Raw genomic sequence first — 17,598 nt, 5'->3', positions numbered from 1 at the left:
ATAGAGTAACCACTTAGACCTTTTACTACAGTTTTAATGGCTGTTGGAGAACCAGTTTACTATTAACAGCACATTTAATATAATACTACCTTATGAATTTTGGCCATTCATTGTAAGTGAAATTACAGTTTTTCATTTTGCTTAGTAATTTTTTAAGACAACAGAGAGTGAAATTTTCTACATTATAGTAATATATGTATGTAACAATGTGAAATATTATTTCCAAATATATTTGTGATTCAAGTTTCATATGCTATTAAGAAGTTAGCAATTTTTAAGTTTTGCTGTTTGAGGTTCTTCCAAGATCATAACAGCTTGGAAGGATCAGGGGCATTATGTTTGATGGTGTTAAGGAAACTGCATAATATTTATCATCATCTTCAGTTTACAGTTTCCACAACATCCAAGAACTTTCCAAGTAGTACTTATATTAGTAGGGGATCACTTAATGACCATTTCTGTCACTTTAAAAAGATTATAACATATTCTCATACAGCTTGTTTTATGGCTGAAACAAATTTTCTCATGATCAAATGATTATTGCCTATTTAATTCATTTACATAGCATAACATGATATTGTTGTGACAGTGAATAGACAATATTAAATCATGTAGTAAATCTGACTACTTATAAAGCAATGTTTACTTATGAAACAGAGAGAAGAAAGAAAAGGTGTGACAAATAAAGTGAATCTCTCTTACACAAACTAGATTCAACAGAAATTTGTATAAAAGGGAGAAAAAGGAAGTAAAATTTTTAGAAAACACAGGTGTAGGTGAGGCACACAAAATATTGGACTAAGACCTGTGTGGTGGATGTTTCTCACAACTATTGGTTATATATTAGTCGAAAGTATAGTTACTTTAAGTTCTTTTTTTCCTTTCTATTATTTTTACATTTGCAATGATTCTTCTCATTTTTTAGTTCAAAAATGATATTTACTTTTAATTTTTTATATCAATCATTGTTATTGCAGTGTTCCTATGCGATGAATATAGTTTCTGTTCATGTTTGACCTTTTGTATGAGAATTTCCTTAGTACATTTCAAAACTGATTGCTTATCAATATTTGAGGTAAAAGAAATTGATATGTAATGTGACAGAAAAAAATACAGCAATGAGGTCACCAGTAATTATTATCTTATCCATTATAAGTATTCCAGTAAATACACATTCATTTGTGCTATTTTTTATGTCTATCATTTGTTTCTCAATATTTCTTGCATCAGCCAACTTATGACAAGACATTTTTCTTTTTGTAATACGTTTTACATGGCTAATGTTGCAGCCTTTTTTGTTTTCTCTATTTCTTTTGAAAAATAAGACTTAGAGCTCTTCAAAATATTTACTGCAAGATTTTTACTTATTAAAGTCCCAGTGATAAGTCATGTCAAAACATAATGTACCAGTACACTATGTTGCAAAACTTTCTGTACATAATGTTAAAGGAGATGAAGAATGCATCCAATGTAGTCATTTAGTAGTACTCTTAAAAAGGCAGTTATTGGGGGTCTTGTGAAATACTAGAAATTTTTCTTTATTGACATGATCTACTTACAAACATGGTAAACAGAATCACTGCCTAGACTGCAATGTTAAAACAATGATCAAAAATACCTTAATTGAGTTAAAGTACATTAACAAAGTTTTAGTGGTAAGAGTAATTTGCAAAATTATACAATGTGTTTCATTAAATGTCTTATATATTAAATGACTGATATGTAAAATTCTATGATGTGATACATAAGTGTGTAAGACTTTCAAAAGCGGGTGACCAAGTGATAGGTTTATCCCAGTTTATCAGTTGGTTTCCAAAACTAACTGTCTGGTTATGCCTCCTGGGACTCTAAGGGTAAATCATACAGCAGCTATGGTAAGACTTATTTCAGAAAAATAATGTGAACATATGTGGTCTAGAAGTGTCATGAATGACATGTTGATTTAGAATGAATGGTTGTCAAAAACCATAAAAATACATGCATTGAATGTTCAGGTTGAAAATACAATATGTGAAAAATTTGTATTTGTGTAGAACACTTCAGCAACAGTATCAGGCTGCTTTTCAGTCTGCTATGGAAGTGGTGTGTGAAATACTTCAATAGAAATAATCAACACCCTCATACACTTTTATATACTAAAACTGAAAACAATATAACTGCACAGTGTGCAGGTGTTGCTCTGTTTAGGGTTGTATACAACTTAAATTATTGTTCTTGGACTGCTCTCATAACATCAAAGACTTTCTTCTTGTCAGAAGCATGCACTGCTAGATCCTCTTTCTCTTCACATCTTTTTCAATGCAGCCCTTTTCTCTTTAATATGAGTGCACATGCATGAGCAACTGCTGGTTTGAAACTTATCTGTTGAGAATACACTGCCATTTCACTCACAGGTGCTTATCAATTTCTGTGGGCAGTTGTGACACCAGATGCATGCCAGCTAATTAATACCTTATAAAATACTTTATTAGCACTATACATAAACTTTCTGCATGAATGCAGACAGCAAGGACTGCATCCTCTTCAGTATCTGATCATCAGTTGTGAATATGTCAAACCGACGGTTTCATACACATAGCAAAATTCCAGTGGCTATGACGATGGGTTTATGTCCCTATCCAAAATGAGCTAGCCTTGGTTTTCTGTATCTCTTGTGTAATCTTGTACAGATAGTTTTGCAACACATTGTGTATAATTTGCTACTTAATGATTTAGAATTGTTAATGAATGATGTAATTGTTTATGCATTTGAAAACTTACAAAGGCTTGTTACCTCTTCCAAAAATTGGGCAGTAGCCTTAAAATAAAACCTGTTTTGTATGAAAATAATTATATGTATACTGTTTTTCTCCAACAGATTTTAAGATTATGTTTTGCTCTCTTTTGCATCATTGCATGGCATACTGGTACATGATAGTTTGTCTTTGTTTCACTCATTGACTGTTCATGATAATAATGTCTGGAAATGATTGTGAAACTTTAGAATGTATCACAGATCTATGTTACTACTGTTTAGCACCATCTTCTTTGAATAATTAATGATGAATAATTTGAAATAAATGATACAAAACATATTAGGGGAAAAATATTAAACAGATCAAAGAAAATTATTTCAGAATATTTTTGTTCATTTCAGAGTGATTAAAATTTTTAGTACTTATTCTGAACAGTCTAGGTAGCATGGCACATATTAAATGGATGGTGTTTAGTAATATTAATCCAGGAACCATGATAAAAAATGTGAAAATTAATTTCGTGCTTCGAGAAAAGTTTGTTTCAGCATCAGCGGCTCTAGATATTTCATTTCAGTGAAACTGAATGCTTCTTCTTCCATTATTCTCAATTTATAAATATTGTCTGGTGCATAAACTACTTCCTACAGATCTTCCATTTCAAATATACACTCATGCTCATAAATTAAGGCTTATGCTGATACATGGTGAAATAACGCTCTGGTGTGCTGTTTGTGGGTTTAAATCACCTTGGGGTATGACCATGTGGTGCATTTGACCTGTGGTCTTCGCACGGTGGTGCTGGCAGCAGTCCACATATGCAGAGGTGTGTTGGTTTATGTCAGAGTACGGTGCAGCGAGTAAGAGTGCAGACATTTTCAGATGAGCTAATGGGGACTGTGTGTTGAAAATGTTGAAAATGGCTCAAAGAACACATATTGATGACATTATGAGGGGTAGAATACTAGGGCGACTGGAGGCTGGTCAAACACAGCAGGTCGCAGCACAGGCCCTCTGTGTGCCACAGAGTGTGATCTCAAGATTATGGCAACAATTCCAGCAGACAGGAAATGTGTCCAGGTGCTACAGTATGGGACACCCACATTGTACAACACCACAAGAAGACCGATATCTCACCATCAGTGCCTGCAGATGGCCACGAAGTACTGCAAGTAGCCTTGCTCAGGACCTTACCACAGCTGCTGGAACAGTTGTCTCCAGACACACAGTCTACATATGACTGAACAGACATGGTTTATTCACCTGGAGACTGCAAGGTGCAGTCCACTGACACCTGGTCGCAGGAGAGCCTGTAAAGGCTGGTGTCAAGAACACATTACGTGGTCATTGGAACAGTGGTCCCAGGTTATGTTCACAGACGAGTCCAGGTATAGTCTGAACTAGGAACCAGATACCAACCCCTTAATGTCCTTGAAAGGTACCTGTATGGAGGTGGTGGTTTGATGGTGTGGGTTGGGATTATGATTGGTGCATGTACACCCCTTCACGTCTTTGACAGAGGAACTGTAACAAGTTAGGTGTATTGGGATGTCATTTTGCACCAGTATGTCCACCTTTTCAGGGGTGCAGTGGGTCCCACCTTCCTCCTGATGGATGATAACGCATGGCCTCACCAAGCTGCCATCGTGGGGGAGTACCTTGAAACAGAAGATATCAGGTGAATGGAGTGGCCTGCCTGTTCTCCAGACCTACCCCATGAAGCACGTCTGGGATGCTCTTAGTCATGTATCTCTGCATGTCTTCAAACCCCTACCACACTTCAGGAGCTCTGACAGGCAGTGGTGCAAGAATGGGAAGCGATACCCCAGCAGCTGCTCGACCACCTGATCCAGAGTATACCAAACTATTGTGCAGCCTGTGTACATGTGCATGGTGATCATATCCCATATTGATGTCAGGGTAGATGCGAAGGAAATAGTGGCATTCTGTAGCACATGTGTTTCGGGATGGTTTTCTCAACTTATCACTAATACCGTTGACTTGCAGAACTGTGTTGTGTGTGTTCCCTAAGTGCCTATGCTATTAGCACAAGTTTTGTGCAGTGCCACATTGTGTGGCATCACATTCTGCAATTATCCTTAATTTATGAGCATGAGTGTATTTAAAAATGAAATTAACAAAAAACAAAACTTCCGGTAAATTATAAAAAAAACTGGAAATATTTTAATAGAAATACCAAATAATGTGTTATGTTGTCCCATTTGGACATGTCCAAGAATCATTGCTGAAGACATAGACTGAAGATGTAACAATTCAAAAAAAGAGGTATGTCCCACATGCACATGTAAGTTGCCTGCTCTGTTCGCAATTACATCATTGATAAGGATTCTCATTCTTGTAATTCGACAGAGATATTTGTGTGATGACAACATCAGATTCTTTTAAACTGACCATTATTACCTTTATAATTGTTCTGTTTGTTGTCTCCAGTTTTACAAACATTATAAATGAGATATAATCTGTAACTTCTTTTGATCAATTAAATGGAAATTTCTGGTTTGCAGTACTCAGTTGCTTCATGTGATTACCTTCATTTTCAAAATATAGTAGTCTTCTGAAAAGTATGAAAGTGATAACATCTGTTTTCTACAGCTCAAAACCACTATTGGGGTTCTTTCGTATAAATCTACAACTACCAAATGCAGTTCCCTTTAAATTTCATTGGCAGTTTCAAAATGTACAACATTCCATCAGTTTGAATTTCATTTGGTGAAATATCGTAGTCAAATCATTTTGAGAATAAGTACAATGGGAAATGCCAACAATGTCAGTACTTTCCAAAACATTGCTGGTTTTGAAGACAAGGTGCCTGTGATTTTTGTGTTGAAGTTCTGATCTCTCTTGGTACATATTTTCTTCTAAATGTGGCCTAAAGAAAGAAAGAAAGAGAGAGAGAGAGAGAGAGAGAGAGAGAGAGAGAGAGAGAGAGAGAGAGAGAGGGGGGGGGGGGGGGGGGGAGAGGATGGTTGTCATTAGTGTTTGTAGCAGAAAATGCACAAGAAAGATTAATATTGGTGCCAAAGAAGATGACGTACACAATATTTGTTTAACTTTGACACTGTCCTGTTTTTTTTGGCCTTAGTTAGTTTAAGCCTTTACACTGCACTGACTGCTCCATTGGTTCCAGATTTTGCCCATGAATACAGCTTTCATCACCAGTCATATTTATGAAGTGGATTATGCAGTCATGTATAAGGGCCCACAGCCATGATATATTTTTTTAAAGAAAACATTGTCCATTGTGACCATAAATTTTTCCATTTATTAGTTGCTATTGGTCAGTTTTGACTGAGAGGTAATTCTCAAGCTCATACGTAGTATCAGTATGCTACATACTGTAGGAGTTGTTGTGTGTGAATTAATCTACTTGGCCACATGTGCAACCACACATTAACACTGACATTATCTGTATCAAATATGAACAGAAAAATTGTAAAACTTGTGGAAGAACCATGTGCGATACACTTTAAGGACAGCAATAACATCCATTCACTGAAGAACCACATTTTATCATGTATGAACCTCAACTTATACACTTGTCCCATCCATAATCATATTTAATGAATTTATAAGTTGAGGTTGATGTACAATAAAATGTGATTGGATGTTAAGTTTGTCCTTAAGCTGTCATTCATGTGGTTCTTCCACATGCTTTACAGTCTTTCTGTTTGTATTTGATACAAACCATGCCACTGTTAATGTGTGGTTCTACGTGTGGACTAATTTACATGCCACAGGTCCTACAGCATGTTGCCCAGTATATGTAGTTGATTCTGACTTGTCAGTCAAAACTGGCCAATAGCTGCTAAAAAATGAAAAAAAAAAAAAATACAGCTTGAAGTGGACAATGTTTTCTTTTGAAAATCTACTCTTTGACTTAGTGGATGTTCACACATAACTTTATAAATCATTTCACATAGTTTTGTACCAGGTGTAATAAGTTTAGTACAAATCTTAATGTGTTTACTGCTGAACTAGGCACTCTATGGTTGTGAGTAGAGTTAGCCAAAAAGTTCCAGCTTCATGTTACAAAATTAGTAAATATTATTACATTCATTTCCATCTCTTCCTTGAGAAAAAATCTAATGCAGGTACTTTTATGGAAAATAGGCCTGCACCTGATGAATTTCACTCAGGAGTGTTTACTCTCAAATCTCTATTGCTAAATGCCATCCAAATAAAGTATCACTTTAGTTTCATGTTAGATAGTACTCTCCATTATTTTTTGTAGTATACTGGCATAGCCTTTGGGGTTAATTTTTAAAAAAATGGAATGTGAAAGTACATATATTACTTCTCTCTTTCTGGAGTCTATAGTCCAATGATGATGTAGAGTAGTTTTGATTATACACACAGTATGAATCACACAATTAGGAATTTCAAATATATTCTTTGAGCTCAATTCCACTGTGACTGTAGCAATACATTATCTTAAAATTCATAATTATTTTTACACTTTAACTGTTTTCCCCAATGGTATAGGAGACATCAAAATAAACTAAATACTAAAACTTTTGGACATAGTATCTTCTCAAGAAATGTAGGTCTGTACGGAGCAAGTAAAATTTTATTATTACTGATTTCATGAAGTCTATATCTGTTTAAAATGGTAGGCCCTATGCACACTGTAATTAATTCAACAACTATCACACTATATGGGGAACAAGGGTAATGTACAAACTTCATAATATTTATTCACTGATTTCCTACATACCTGATCAGGTGTTCTACTGTTGAATCCTTATAGTTTTCTTAAATCATCATTGTTAATAAATACTTCATTCAGGCCAAATCATACCATACATTACTTTTGTACTTTTTTGGCAATAAGAAAGAGAATAAATGGCGGAAAAAATAAAACAACAAAAACCACCAAGTGACATGACATAACATACTATTTTTCAAATATCCATTCATACTTCTAATAAGTTTTCAACAATGATCGAGCATAATTACACGTTGGTAATGACAGAGGGAAGTGTTACTGCAGTTGTGTGTGCTGTAAATCAGTGTAAACATCATGCATGCATTTTGCTCTGTCATTTCATTTAATGTTCATGTTATATAGGAAAAAGTAGCAGAAATATATAGTAAACAAAATATTTTTGTTTTACTAGAGTCACTACAGATAAAAACACCCAAAGTATGGGGTAGAAATTAAAATTCCATCTAAATCTTGAGAACACATTTGGTTTTGTGTACAAGTAATTCTATTAGTAACAATTATTCCAGGAAACTTTAATAAAATGCTAGGGTTGCTAAATTATGACTTCATCCTCCTCCAGTCCCACTTTTCTTGTACACAGCTGTGCTCCCTCATGATATTCCCCCCTCCCTAACCACCATCATCCCTTGTGGGTTTCCTTCCCTAAGATACATTGTAAATGGAATTTCATTAGTATTTCAGAATAAGAAAAGAGAATAAATAAAAAAATAAATAAATATTTGTACAGAATATGCAGCTACACTTTTATTCCAAAAATATAACATTATCTCAAACATTTAGTACACTGACACATCATTGATATATGTTTGTACATTCCACAACATTTGTCTTTCTCAATGGGCCTTCAGCTGCTATGTAATAGATCAGTGAATAAAGTGTTTTCCCATCTGATAACAACAGTTACCTAAACATTAATAGTGTATTAAAAAATATACATTCTTATACACTGTTAATTAATTATTAAATTTTATGATAGGGTTTAAAGGCTATACACCAGTTTATGAATAATAAACCAATGAGTACTTTCAGAAATAGGCATACAAGCTAAAACCTGAGAGATTAGATATTAATATAGTTCCACACAAATACAGGTAGAGGAAGGGTATTTTTTATATTTTTTTAATCATTTAAGAATTTACCCAAATATAAGGCAACAGAAATGGCATGTAATAATTTTTTGGCATTTGTATGTGTCTCCTTCTTCACAGTTAGTGAGCATAATGTGACATGACAGACTTAATATGGTGTTGCTGTTAAGTGTTTTGTGTGCTTGGTATGTAAATGTACTTTCTAAGCAAGAGTGTGTCTAACTCTCCTTCATCATAGTTCTATAGATATCTGTCTTTTACTTCAGTAGTTTCTTGTCTAAGTGTGTTATTTTCAGTAGAATCTTACATTTTGCAGTTGGGCTTGGATGCTGATGAGGTTAGTTTTTAATATTATTTTAGTTTCTGTTATCTGCATTTAGTGATTTATAGTCATTGTTTATTTTAACCACTTAACTCTGGGCTGTCAGATTTGCTTGCCTACCAGAAAGTTGTGTGAATAGGAAATAGATGCAGAATGTGTGTGCTTTTACTAGCATGGTGAGTCTTTCTATGCTTCACGCATTTTGTTGTAGTATATGTTTAAAGATTATAACACTAATATCAATAAACAATAAATATATATATAGATGAATAAAGTTTGGACAGTGATCATAAGAAACTGGAACCTTAAACTGGTACCAAATCACTCCAAAACCGTTTGCATATGCAGTTTATTGGCATTTAATACGTTTTAGTCTTATATCAAATGATGATTATTTGTATAAAATAATAAATATTTAGAACAGGTAAACCTCAGATGCTGAGATTAAGAGTGTTCAAGATGGGCAGGCTGAAGAGTTTTACAGAATTTATACAAACTATTAAAATTGGAAGCAGCATGTACCATAAGGGTGCATGAAGAGTTATTTTGTGAACAGCTGTTTGGTATTGCCATAAAAGTTAAAGTATGGCACACCAGTGAGCCTACCAGAGTTTTTCAGGTAGTATTTATGTGCAGTTAGGCAGCTGTTTGCGTTTTGTCTAAGTTTACCTCAAGCCTCTACAACACATACATTCAAACACAGGTATAAAACATGAAAATCAATACATAAAAAATAGAGAAAAACTATTTCCCCTACTCACACTTATGCAGACATAAGTATTGAAGTACACTCCAGGAAATGGAAAAAAGAACACATTGACACCGGTGTGTCAGACCCACCATACTTGCTCCGGACACTACGAGAGGGCTGTACAAGCAATGATCACACGCACGGCACAGCGGACACACCAGGAACCGCGGTGTTGGCCGTCGAATGGCGCTAGCTGCGCAGCATTTGTGCACCGCCGCCGTCAGTGTCAGCCTGTTTGCCGTGGCATACGGAGCTCCATCGCAGTCTTTAACACTGGTAGCATGCCGCGACAGCGTGGACGTGAACCGTATGTGCAGTTGACGGACTTTGAGCGAGGGCGTATAGTGGGCATGCGGGAGGCCGGGTGGACGTACCGCCGAATTGCTCAACACGTGGGGCGTGAGGTCTCCACAGTACATCGATGTTGTCACCAGTGGTCGGCGGAAGGTGCACGTGCCCGTCGACCTGGGACCGGACCGCAGCGATGCACGGATGCACGCGAAGACCGTAGGATCCTACGCAGTGCCGTAGGGGACCGCACCGCCACTTCCCAGCAAATTAGGGACACTGTTGCTCCTGGGGTATCAGCGAGGACCATTTGCAACCATCTCCATGAAGCTGTGCTACGGTCCCGCACACCGTTAGGCCGTCTTCCGCTCACGCCCCAACATCGTGCAGCCCGCCTCCAGTGGTGTCGCGACAGGCGTGAATGGAGGGACGAATGGAGATGTGTCGTCTTCAGCGATGAGAGTCGCTTCTGCCTTGGTGCCAATGATGGTCGTATGTGTGTTTGGCGCCGTGCAGGTGAGCGCCACAATCAGGACTGCATACGACCGAGGCACACAGGGCCAACACCTGGCATCATGGTGTGGGGAGCGATCTCGTACACTGGCCGTACACCACTGGTCATCGTCGAGGGGACACTGAATAGTGCACGGTACATCCAAACCGTCATCGAACCCATCGTTCTACCATTCCTAGACCGGCAAGGGAACTTGCTGTTCCAACAGGACAATGCACGTCCGCATGTATCCCGTGCAACCCAACGTGCTCTAGAAGGTGTAAGTCAACTACCCTGGCCAGCAAGATCTCCGGATCTGTCCCCCATTGAGCATGTTTGGGACTGGATGAAGCGTCGTCTCACGCGGTCTGCACGTCCAGCACGAACGCTGGTCCAACTGAGGCGCCAGGTGGAAATGGCATGGCAAGCCGTTCCACAGGACTACATCCAGCATCTCTACGATCGTCTCGATGGGAGAATAGCAGCCTGCATTGCTGCGAAAGGTGGATATACACTGTACTAGTGCCGACATTGTGCGTGCTCTGTTGCCTGTGTCTACGTGCCTGTGGTTCTGTCAGTGTGATCATGTGATGTATCTGACCCCAGGAATGTGTCAATAAAGTTTCCCCTTCCTGGGACAATGAATTCACGGTGTTCTTATTTCAATTTCCAGGAGTGTATATTCATAGTGTGTATGTTACAAAATACCTAGAATACTAATATCACATGGAAAAAAGAGGAGCCTATTGCCAGAAGATGCCACAGGCTTATGAATTACTGTAATTGAGAATGGTAGTAGTGTTGTACAGCTCTCCTTGCTATGTGTAATATCTTTGAAAACATCACATGCAGAAAAACTCTTGACTTTTCATTTCTTATTTATCTGGCATTTAAAGACTACTATTGTACTTGCCATTCACATGACAGTGCAGTAATCTGAAATATAATATTTCTGTTTGTGGCAGGTTTAACAACAGATGAGTATAGTTTCGGTTGGAAATATTCCTTCAGTTTCTTGTGTTATTAGATTTCATGAGCACCTACATGACAAGACTCTTTACTTTTTCCTGAACTTTCATTGCCCATTTGTAGAAAAGCTCGTATGTTCTTCAAATCAGCTGAGGATTGCCACTTCTTTTAAATTTCAAAATATTCATAGAAATGAATTATAGCAATACTCCTATTGTTTCTGAAAGGAATGTCCTGGAGTTTAACAGCAATGTTCTATTGTATGACTGGACTCTTGATAAAACAATCTGCGTAGAAATGGTGGAAGGCGAGACTGTAGAGAACAGACTTCATGTTAGCAGTGTGACTACTTGCTGATAAATATTATCAGTGGGTAACAGACATTCGATACTGATGCATATACATGTGTGTACTTTCTCTATTGCATTGTCTGCAACTCACAAAGGATACCCAGCATTCTAGATATTTTTTAAGTCTCTGACTGTGCTGAACTTATCAAGAGGCTGCAAATCAAAAATGCAACTGCTGACCACTTTTCTACATTTTCATTAGACCTGGTTTCAACATGATGCATGCTGCAAAAAATAAGTTTGAACAATCTAAAAATTATTTTATTAGTCATGTAGTCTGAAGTTTGTGATACTCTATTTCCTCCAAAATAACTAGGATTTTTCCAATTCTGATATTTTGTACATCTGCACAGATAGTGTATGAACCACTTTGAAATTTATGATGGAAGATACTTAGCATAGTACTACATATTAGGGTTCCTGCGCATTCCAGTTGTGTGTGGAGCACAAAATGAATGACTGCTCAGATGCCTCTGCTCATGCTGTAATTGGTTGAATGTGTTTTGGCACTCTCCACGGGGACAAAATATTGGAGGCCGTAGTGTGGTTCTAGAGTCTTTGCTTAATACTAGTTCTTGAAGCTCTGTAACTAACCTTTAGCAGGCTTATTGGTATTCAGGTTTTTCAGCACTTCCATTATGGTCTCTCATGAGTGAAACATACCTATAACCATTCTTGCTACCCTTCTGTGTACACATTTCTTGTTGGTTTACCTGCAGAATTGGATCTACATGAGTCTGAAGATAAATCATAAGGACCACAGAAGTCAGAATGAGTGCAGGACATCATTTTCATGTATTGATATTTTGAATTCCTGTCTCTTAAAGGACAACATGCAGTGATCCAATTTCTGTAAATGAAATTTTTTAATTGCAATTCTTCTGGTTATGTTTAGTTTCTCGAAGATAGCTGCATCTTGCATAGCCCAATATTTTCAAGAATGTTTATTTGTATGTGACATTTTAAATTTTTATCTGTTGAAGAATTTTAACCAAAAGTAATATAGCCACATGAGCTCAGATACATTGTCAAGAATGTCTCAATTTCCATTCAAGATTATCTATGTCAGTTAGAAAGAAAATCTTTGTGTTATTATTGCATCAAAGACTACTCAATATCCAGCAAGTTGTCAGTTCAGGGGAAAGTTGTTTTCATAGACCTGTGTGGGGAAGAAAATACCTTAATTAAAGGTGATAAATATTCTGAAGAAATGAGTAGCACTCATAGGTTTTGCAATCTGAAATGAAAATACAACAGTGGTTTTCTAGTTCTTATCACATAACACATCAGTCAAGAGAAAATGTGCTACAAATCATCTCTCAGATCATATTTAAACTTTAAATCCACATTTATGCTCTGCAAATCACCATAAACTATCTGATATAGAGTACTTTTTAAAGTATATTTTATATTAAATTTTATACCTGTTCTGTTCACATGTAGAGTATGGCAAGGAAGAATCATTGTATGTGTTTGCACAAGCTGTTATTAGTCTGTTTCTTTTCACCAGCTTTGTGAGAGTGACATACAGGGGATTGAAGAATACTTACAGGTTCCACCTGTAAAACCACTTCTTTGTGTTTTACATGTCTTGCCAAGTATGAGACATTTTAATTAGTGTCTGTCCATTTAGGAACACAACAGCTTCACTCAGCTGCATATAAGTCTCATGACAATTCATAATACTGGGTATATGAGGTAAGTCCCTTCTTAATCTAACAAAGTGTGGATTGCACACAACAGTATCCAGTTAATAAGAGACAAGTGTTTTATAAGCAATCTCTTTCATAGAAGATTGGCAGTTTACCATTCCCCAAACAATCAATAGAAGTCTACCAATTTGCTTTTTCCTGAAAGATTATTTATGATTTGTTGATTTAATATCCTTACACATCATCATTCCCAGGTATTTGTCTGGTTTGCCTGACTCCTATTGTGGCCCAGTACATCCTGGCCAAAGGCTTTGTATGTGTGTGGAACATGATTTTTCATTTATCGAAATTAAGAGGTAGTTAAAATTCTTTAATGAGACTTTTATTCTGTTAACACTTGACCACAATTTTTTATTGGATAACATAACCTTATATCCTTATAGTGGGCCACACCATCTGCAAAATAGTTGAGATGGCCATTAATTTCATCTGCTCATTAATCTGTATTTGTACTTTCGAATTAAAGGAAACCACTTGCCAAAAAGCAGAAGGGCCAAGCTGTGAATAGGCACACACAAAAGAAAGAAAATTTAGCACCTTCAGATGGACTGGTTCTGGTGAGGGTAGCATCAGATGGAGTGCATACAGGGAGAGGGAGATAGGAGGCTGGGAGAGGGACTTGAGGTGGGTGGCTAGTGGTTCGGAGGGAGGCTAGGAATATGGGAGGGAAGGGGTGGCAGAGTATATGGGCTTGCACAATTGTAGTGCCCACAGCAAGTGACACACACTGAAGGTGACATGGGTAGGTGAATTGAGAGGTGGTGGTAGGATGGAGAAAGGGGAAACTGTTGGGTGGAGAGTGTGAGGCAGTGGGTTACTTGAGACTGAGGCCAGAATGATTACAGGAGCAGAGGATATGTTGTAAGGGTAACTCCCACCTGCATGGTTCAGAGAAGCTAGTGGTTGAGGGAAGGCTCCAGATGGTTTGGGTTGTGAAACACCCATTGAAATTGAACATGTTGTGCTTTGCTGCATGTTGTGTGACTGAGTGGTCAATTTTGTTCTTGAAAACAGTTTAATAGTGGACATTCATCCTGGTGGGCAGCTGGTTTGTAGCCATACCAACATAACAGGCTGTGCAGTGTTTACAGCAGAGTTGGTAAATAACACAACTACTTTCATAGGTGGCCCAGCCTCTGATGGGGTGGGATAAGCCTGTGACAGGACTAGTGTAGGTGGTGCTGAAAGGGTGGATTGGCTAGGTCTTTCACCTTGGTCTGGGTCAGGGACATTATCTCCATGGCAAGGGGTTGAGAGTGGGAGTGGCATAGGGATGGACTAGGATGTTATGTAAGTTGGGTGGGCAGCAGTACACCACTTTAGGAAGGGTGGGAAAGATCTTGGGTAGGATATCCCTCATTTTATGGCAGGATGAAAGATAATCAAAGCTCTGTTGAAGGATATGATTTGGCTGCTCCAGTCCAGAGTGGTACTGGGTGATAAGGGGCGCTCCTTTGTAGCTGATTCTTGGTGGGGGGGGGATTAGGGGTGTGTGAGGATATGGAATGGTAATATGTTTATTGAGTGAATTGCCTGTCTGTGAGTGCTTCAGCATACTGAGCATGGTAGTTATCATCACTGCAGATACATCTTCCACAGGTGGCTGGACTGTGGGACAGATTTTTTGTTATGGAAGGAATAGCAGGTGTCAAAATGCAGCTACTGTTGGTGGTTAGTGGGTTTAATGTGGACACAGGTGTGAATAGAGCCATGTGAGTGGCATCAACATCTAGTGGCATATTGGTTTGGAGGAGGACAAGGTGAAGCAGATGGGGGAAAGGTTTTGAGGTTGTGAAAAAATGTGTATGGGGTGTTGTGGCCCTAAGTCCAGATAAGGAAGATGGTATCAATGAACATGAAACAGACTAGGAGTTGGAAGTTTTGGAAGGCTAGGAAGGTTTCCTCTAGGCAGCCCACAAACAGGCTGGCATAGGTGGGTGCCATGCAGGTGCTGATGGCTGTGGCACAGATTTGTTTGTAAACCTTCCCTTCAAAGGAAAAGTTTTTGTTGGTGAGGATATAGTTGGTAAGGTGTACAAGGAATGAGGTGGTTGGTTTAGAGTCTGAAGGACATTGGAAGAGGCAGTGTGCAATAGTGCCAAGGCCATGGGCGTGAGGGATGTTGGTGTATTGGGAGGTGACATCAGCAGTGACAAATAAGGATCGCAGAAACGTGTGGGGATGGTGGAAAGTTCATGAAGGGAGAGACTAGCTTTTGTGCAGTTGGTTGGAGGTGATGGTCAACAAGAGTAGAAGTTCTTTGAGTGCGAGCTCAGCAGTCAGTTACAATGGGGTGTCCAGTATTGTTGAGCTTGTGGATTTTGAGGAGCATGTAGAAGTTGGGTGTGTGAGGTGTTGTTTGGGGGAGGAGGAAGATGGGCTCAGGTGAGAGGCTCTGGGAAGGGCCTTTGGATTTCAGTAGGGATTGCACATTATATTGGTCTTCTGGAAGACAATCACTCTGGCAGAGTTTTTAAGTGGAGGGAGTCTTCATGATTCATCATGACACTGATGGAACCCATGTCTTCAGGGAGGATGATTAGGAGTGGATATGTTTTCAGGTTGTGTATGGCTGTCTTTTCTTCTGCCAAAAGGTTAGTGTTCATAGGACGGGACTTGGGGAAAGATGATGAGGCTGAGTTGCAGTTAGGGAAGTTCTGGAAGCTGATTAGGGGGTGATTAGATCGGAGTGGGGGGTCACAGAAGTGTTTCCATTGTAGGGATTAGGAGAAGTAGAGTACATCTTTGACAAGTTGAACATTGTTAAATCAGGGTGTAGGGATGAAGGTTGGGACTTTGGATAGGACTGAAACTTCTGAGGGACTGAGGTTTTTGGTAGAGAGTTTAAGAACTTTGTTTTGGGTGTGCTTGTGGGTTTTGTGGGGTGTTGGGAGGGAGTTTTAAAGGATGTGGTAAATTGAAGACATCAGCTCAGCAGAGGCTGGGTACTATAAGGAATTGAAAAGGGGGTTCAGTATGAGAAGGATGGGTGTTGATAAATAGTGGTGCTCCAAGGCATGAATAGGAGTGTAAAGGTTGAAAAATTTATGGAGGTGGTTTCTGGAATACTCCTCTAGGTTGGTAATTTTTATTTTCAATGGAGTCACAGTCATGGTAAATTTTTGAATGATGCTGTTGCCATTTAACTGTAATAATTTTTATATGATCCAGATTGTGGCCTTAAGCCATTTGCAAGTACAAAAACGTATTTGTATGTCAAAAGATATCAGAATGGCATGAAATACAAGTCATTGTCAAAAAACTATATCTGGTCATATAGGTGAGATGCTGTCATTAGTAAAAGTAAGAATGTCTCTAAACTATGTAAATGTATTACAAACAGGTTTATTGGTTAGCAGTTTTAGATTACAGCTGTGCTATAGGGTCCAGAAGTGAAAGTCTGTAATACATTCAGGTGTTTTAGAGATGTTCTCACTCTTAATAATGACAGGTCTGGCCTATATGACCAGATATGCTTTTTTGACAAGGACTTGTATTTCATGCCAGTCTGATGCCTTTTGACATACAAATAAGTTTTTTTACTTGAAAATGGCCTGAGATTGCAATCTGGATTGTCAACAATAAAATAAAAATTATTAGAGTCAAATGGTGGGAGTATCATTAAAAAAAAAACTCCTTCAAGTCTTGGAATGCAAGTGTTTCTGTTTCAGAAATGTTGTGTATGTAGTGAGGGTTGCATAGTAACAGTATCTTGCAGGGGGAATAGAGGTGATTGTGGGATGCCTGTGCCATGGAAAGGTGATTTTGCACTACCAGACTCATGAGGGATATGGACTGGCAGAACCTGAAAAGGTGCAGGTCATTGCCAAAGGAGGGATGGGATCCAGAGAAGGGAATTTTTATGGTTAGGTTGTTGGGGGTAAGGGATCTTGGTTTAGACAGCGTTTAAGGAACATAAAGTGAAACTCTTTTTTAGCCAAGGGAAGTGGTATTTTTTCTGAATTGGTGCAGAAAGATGGGCAATGGTCCAATGGGGTAGTGATGATGGTAGGAAATGGATGAGTGAAAGTTTTAGATGGTTATAAGGAGAACTGGATAATGTACCATGGGTTAGTGGAGTGAAAAGGATGGAAGTAATTGTGCTGGTAGCTATATGGTGGATTTGTGGTGTGACAACATTTAAGT

At 38.3% G+C, this 17,598-nt stretch overlaps 1 protein-coding gene across 1 annotated transcript in view; it reads left to right on the top strand.

The window, feature by feature from the left end:
* LOC124721780 (potassium voltage-gated channel subfamily H member 2) overlaps window positions 1-17,598 on the top strand; it is an 887,059-nt gene that overhangs the window by 443,632 nt on the left and 425,829 nt on the right. The window contains exon 4 of the mRNA XM_047246894.1: window positions 8,884-8,904. Within this exon, the coding sequence (XP_047102850.1) occupies window positions 8,884-8,904 (21 nt within the window). The remainder of the gene's footprint in view (window positions 1-8,883; window positions 8,905-17,598) is intronic.

Source organism: Schistocerca piceifrons, chromosome X (assembly GCF_021461385.2).
Source record: "Schistocerca piceifrons isolate TAMUIC-IGC-003096 chromosome X, iqSchPice1.1, whole genome shotgun sequence".
Lineage (NCBI taxonomy): Eukaryota > Metazoa > Arthropoda > Insecta > Orthoptera > Acrididae > Schistocerca > Schistocerca piceifrons.
This window is presented reverse-complemented; position numbering and strand designations above follow the sequence as displayed.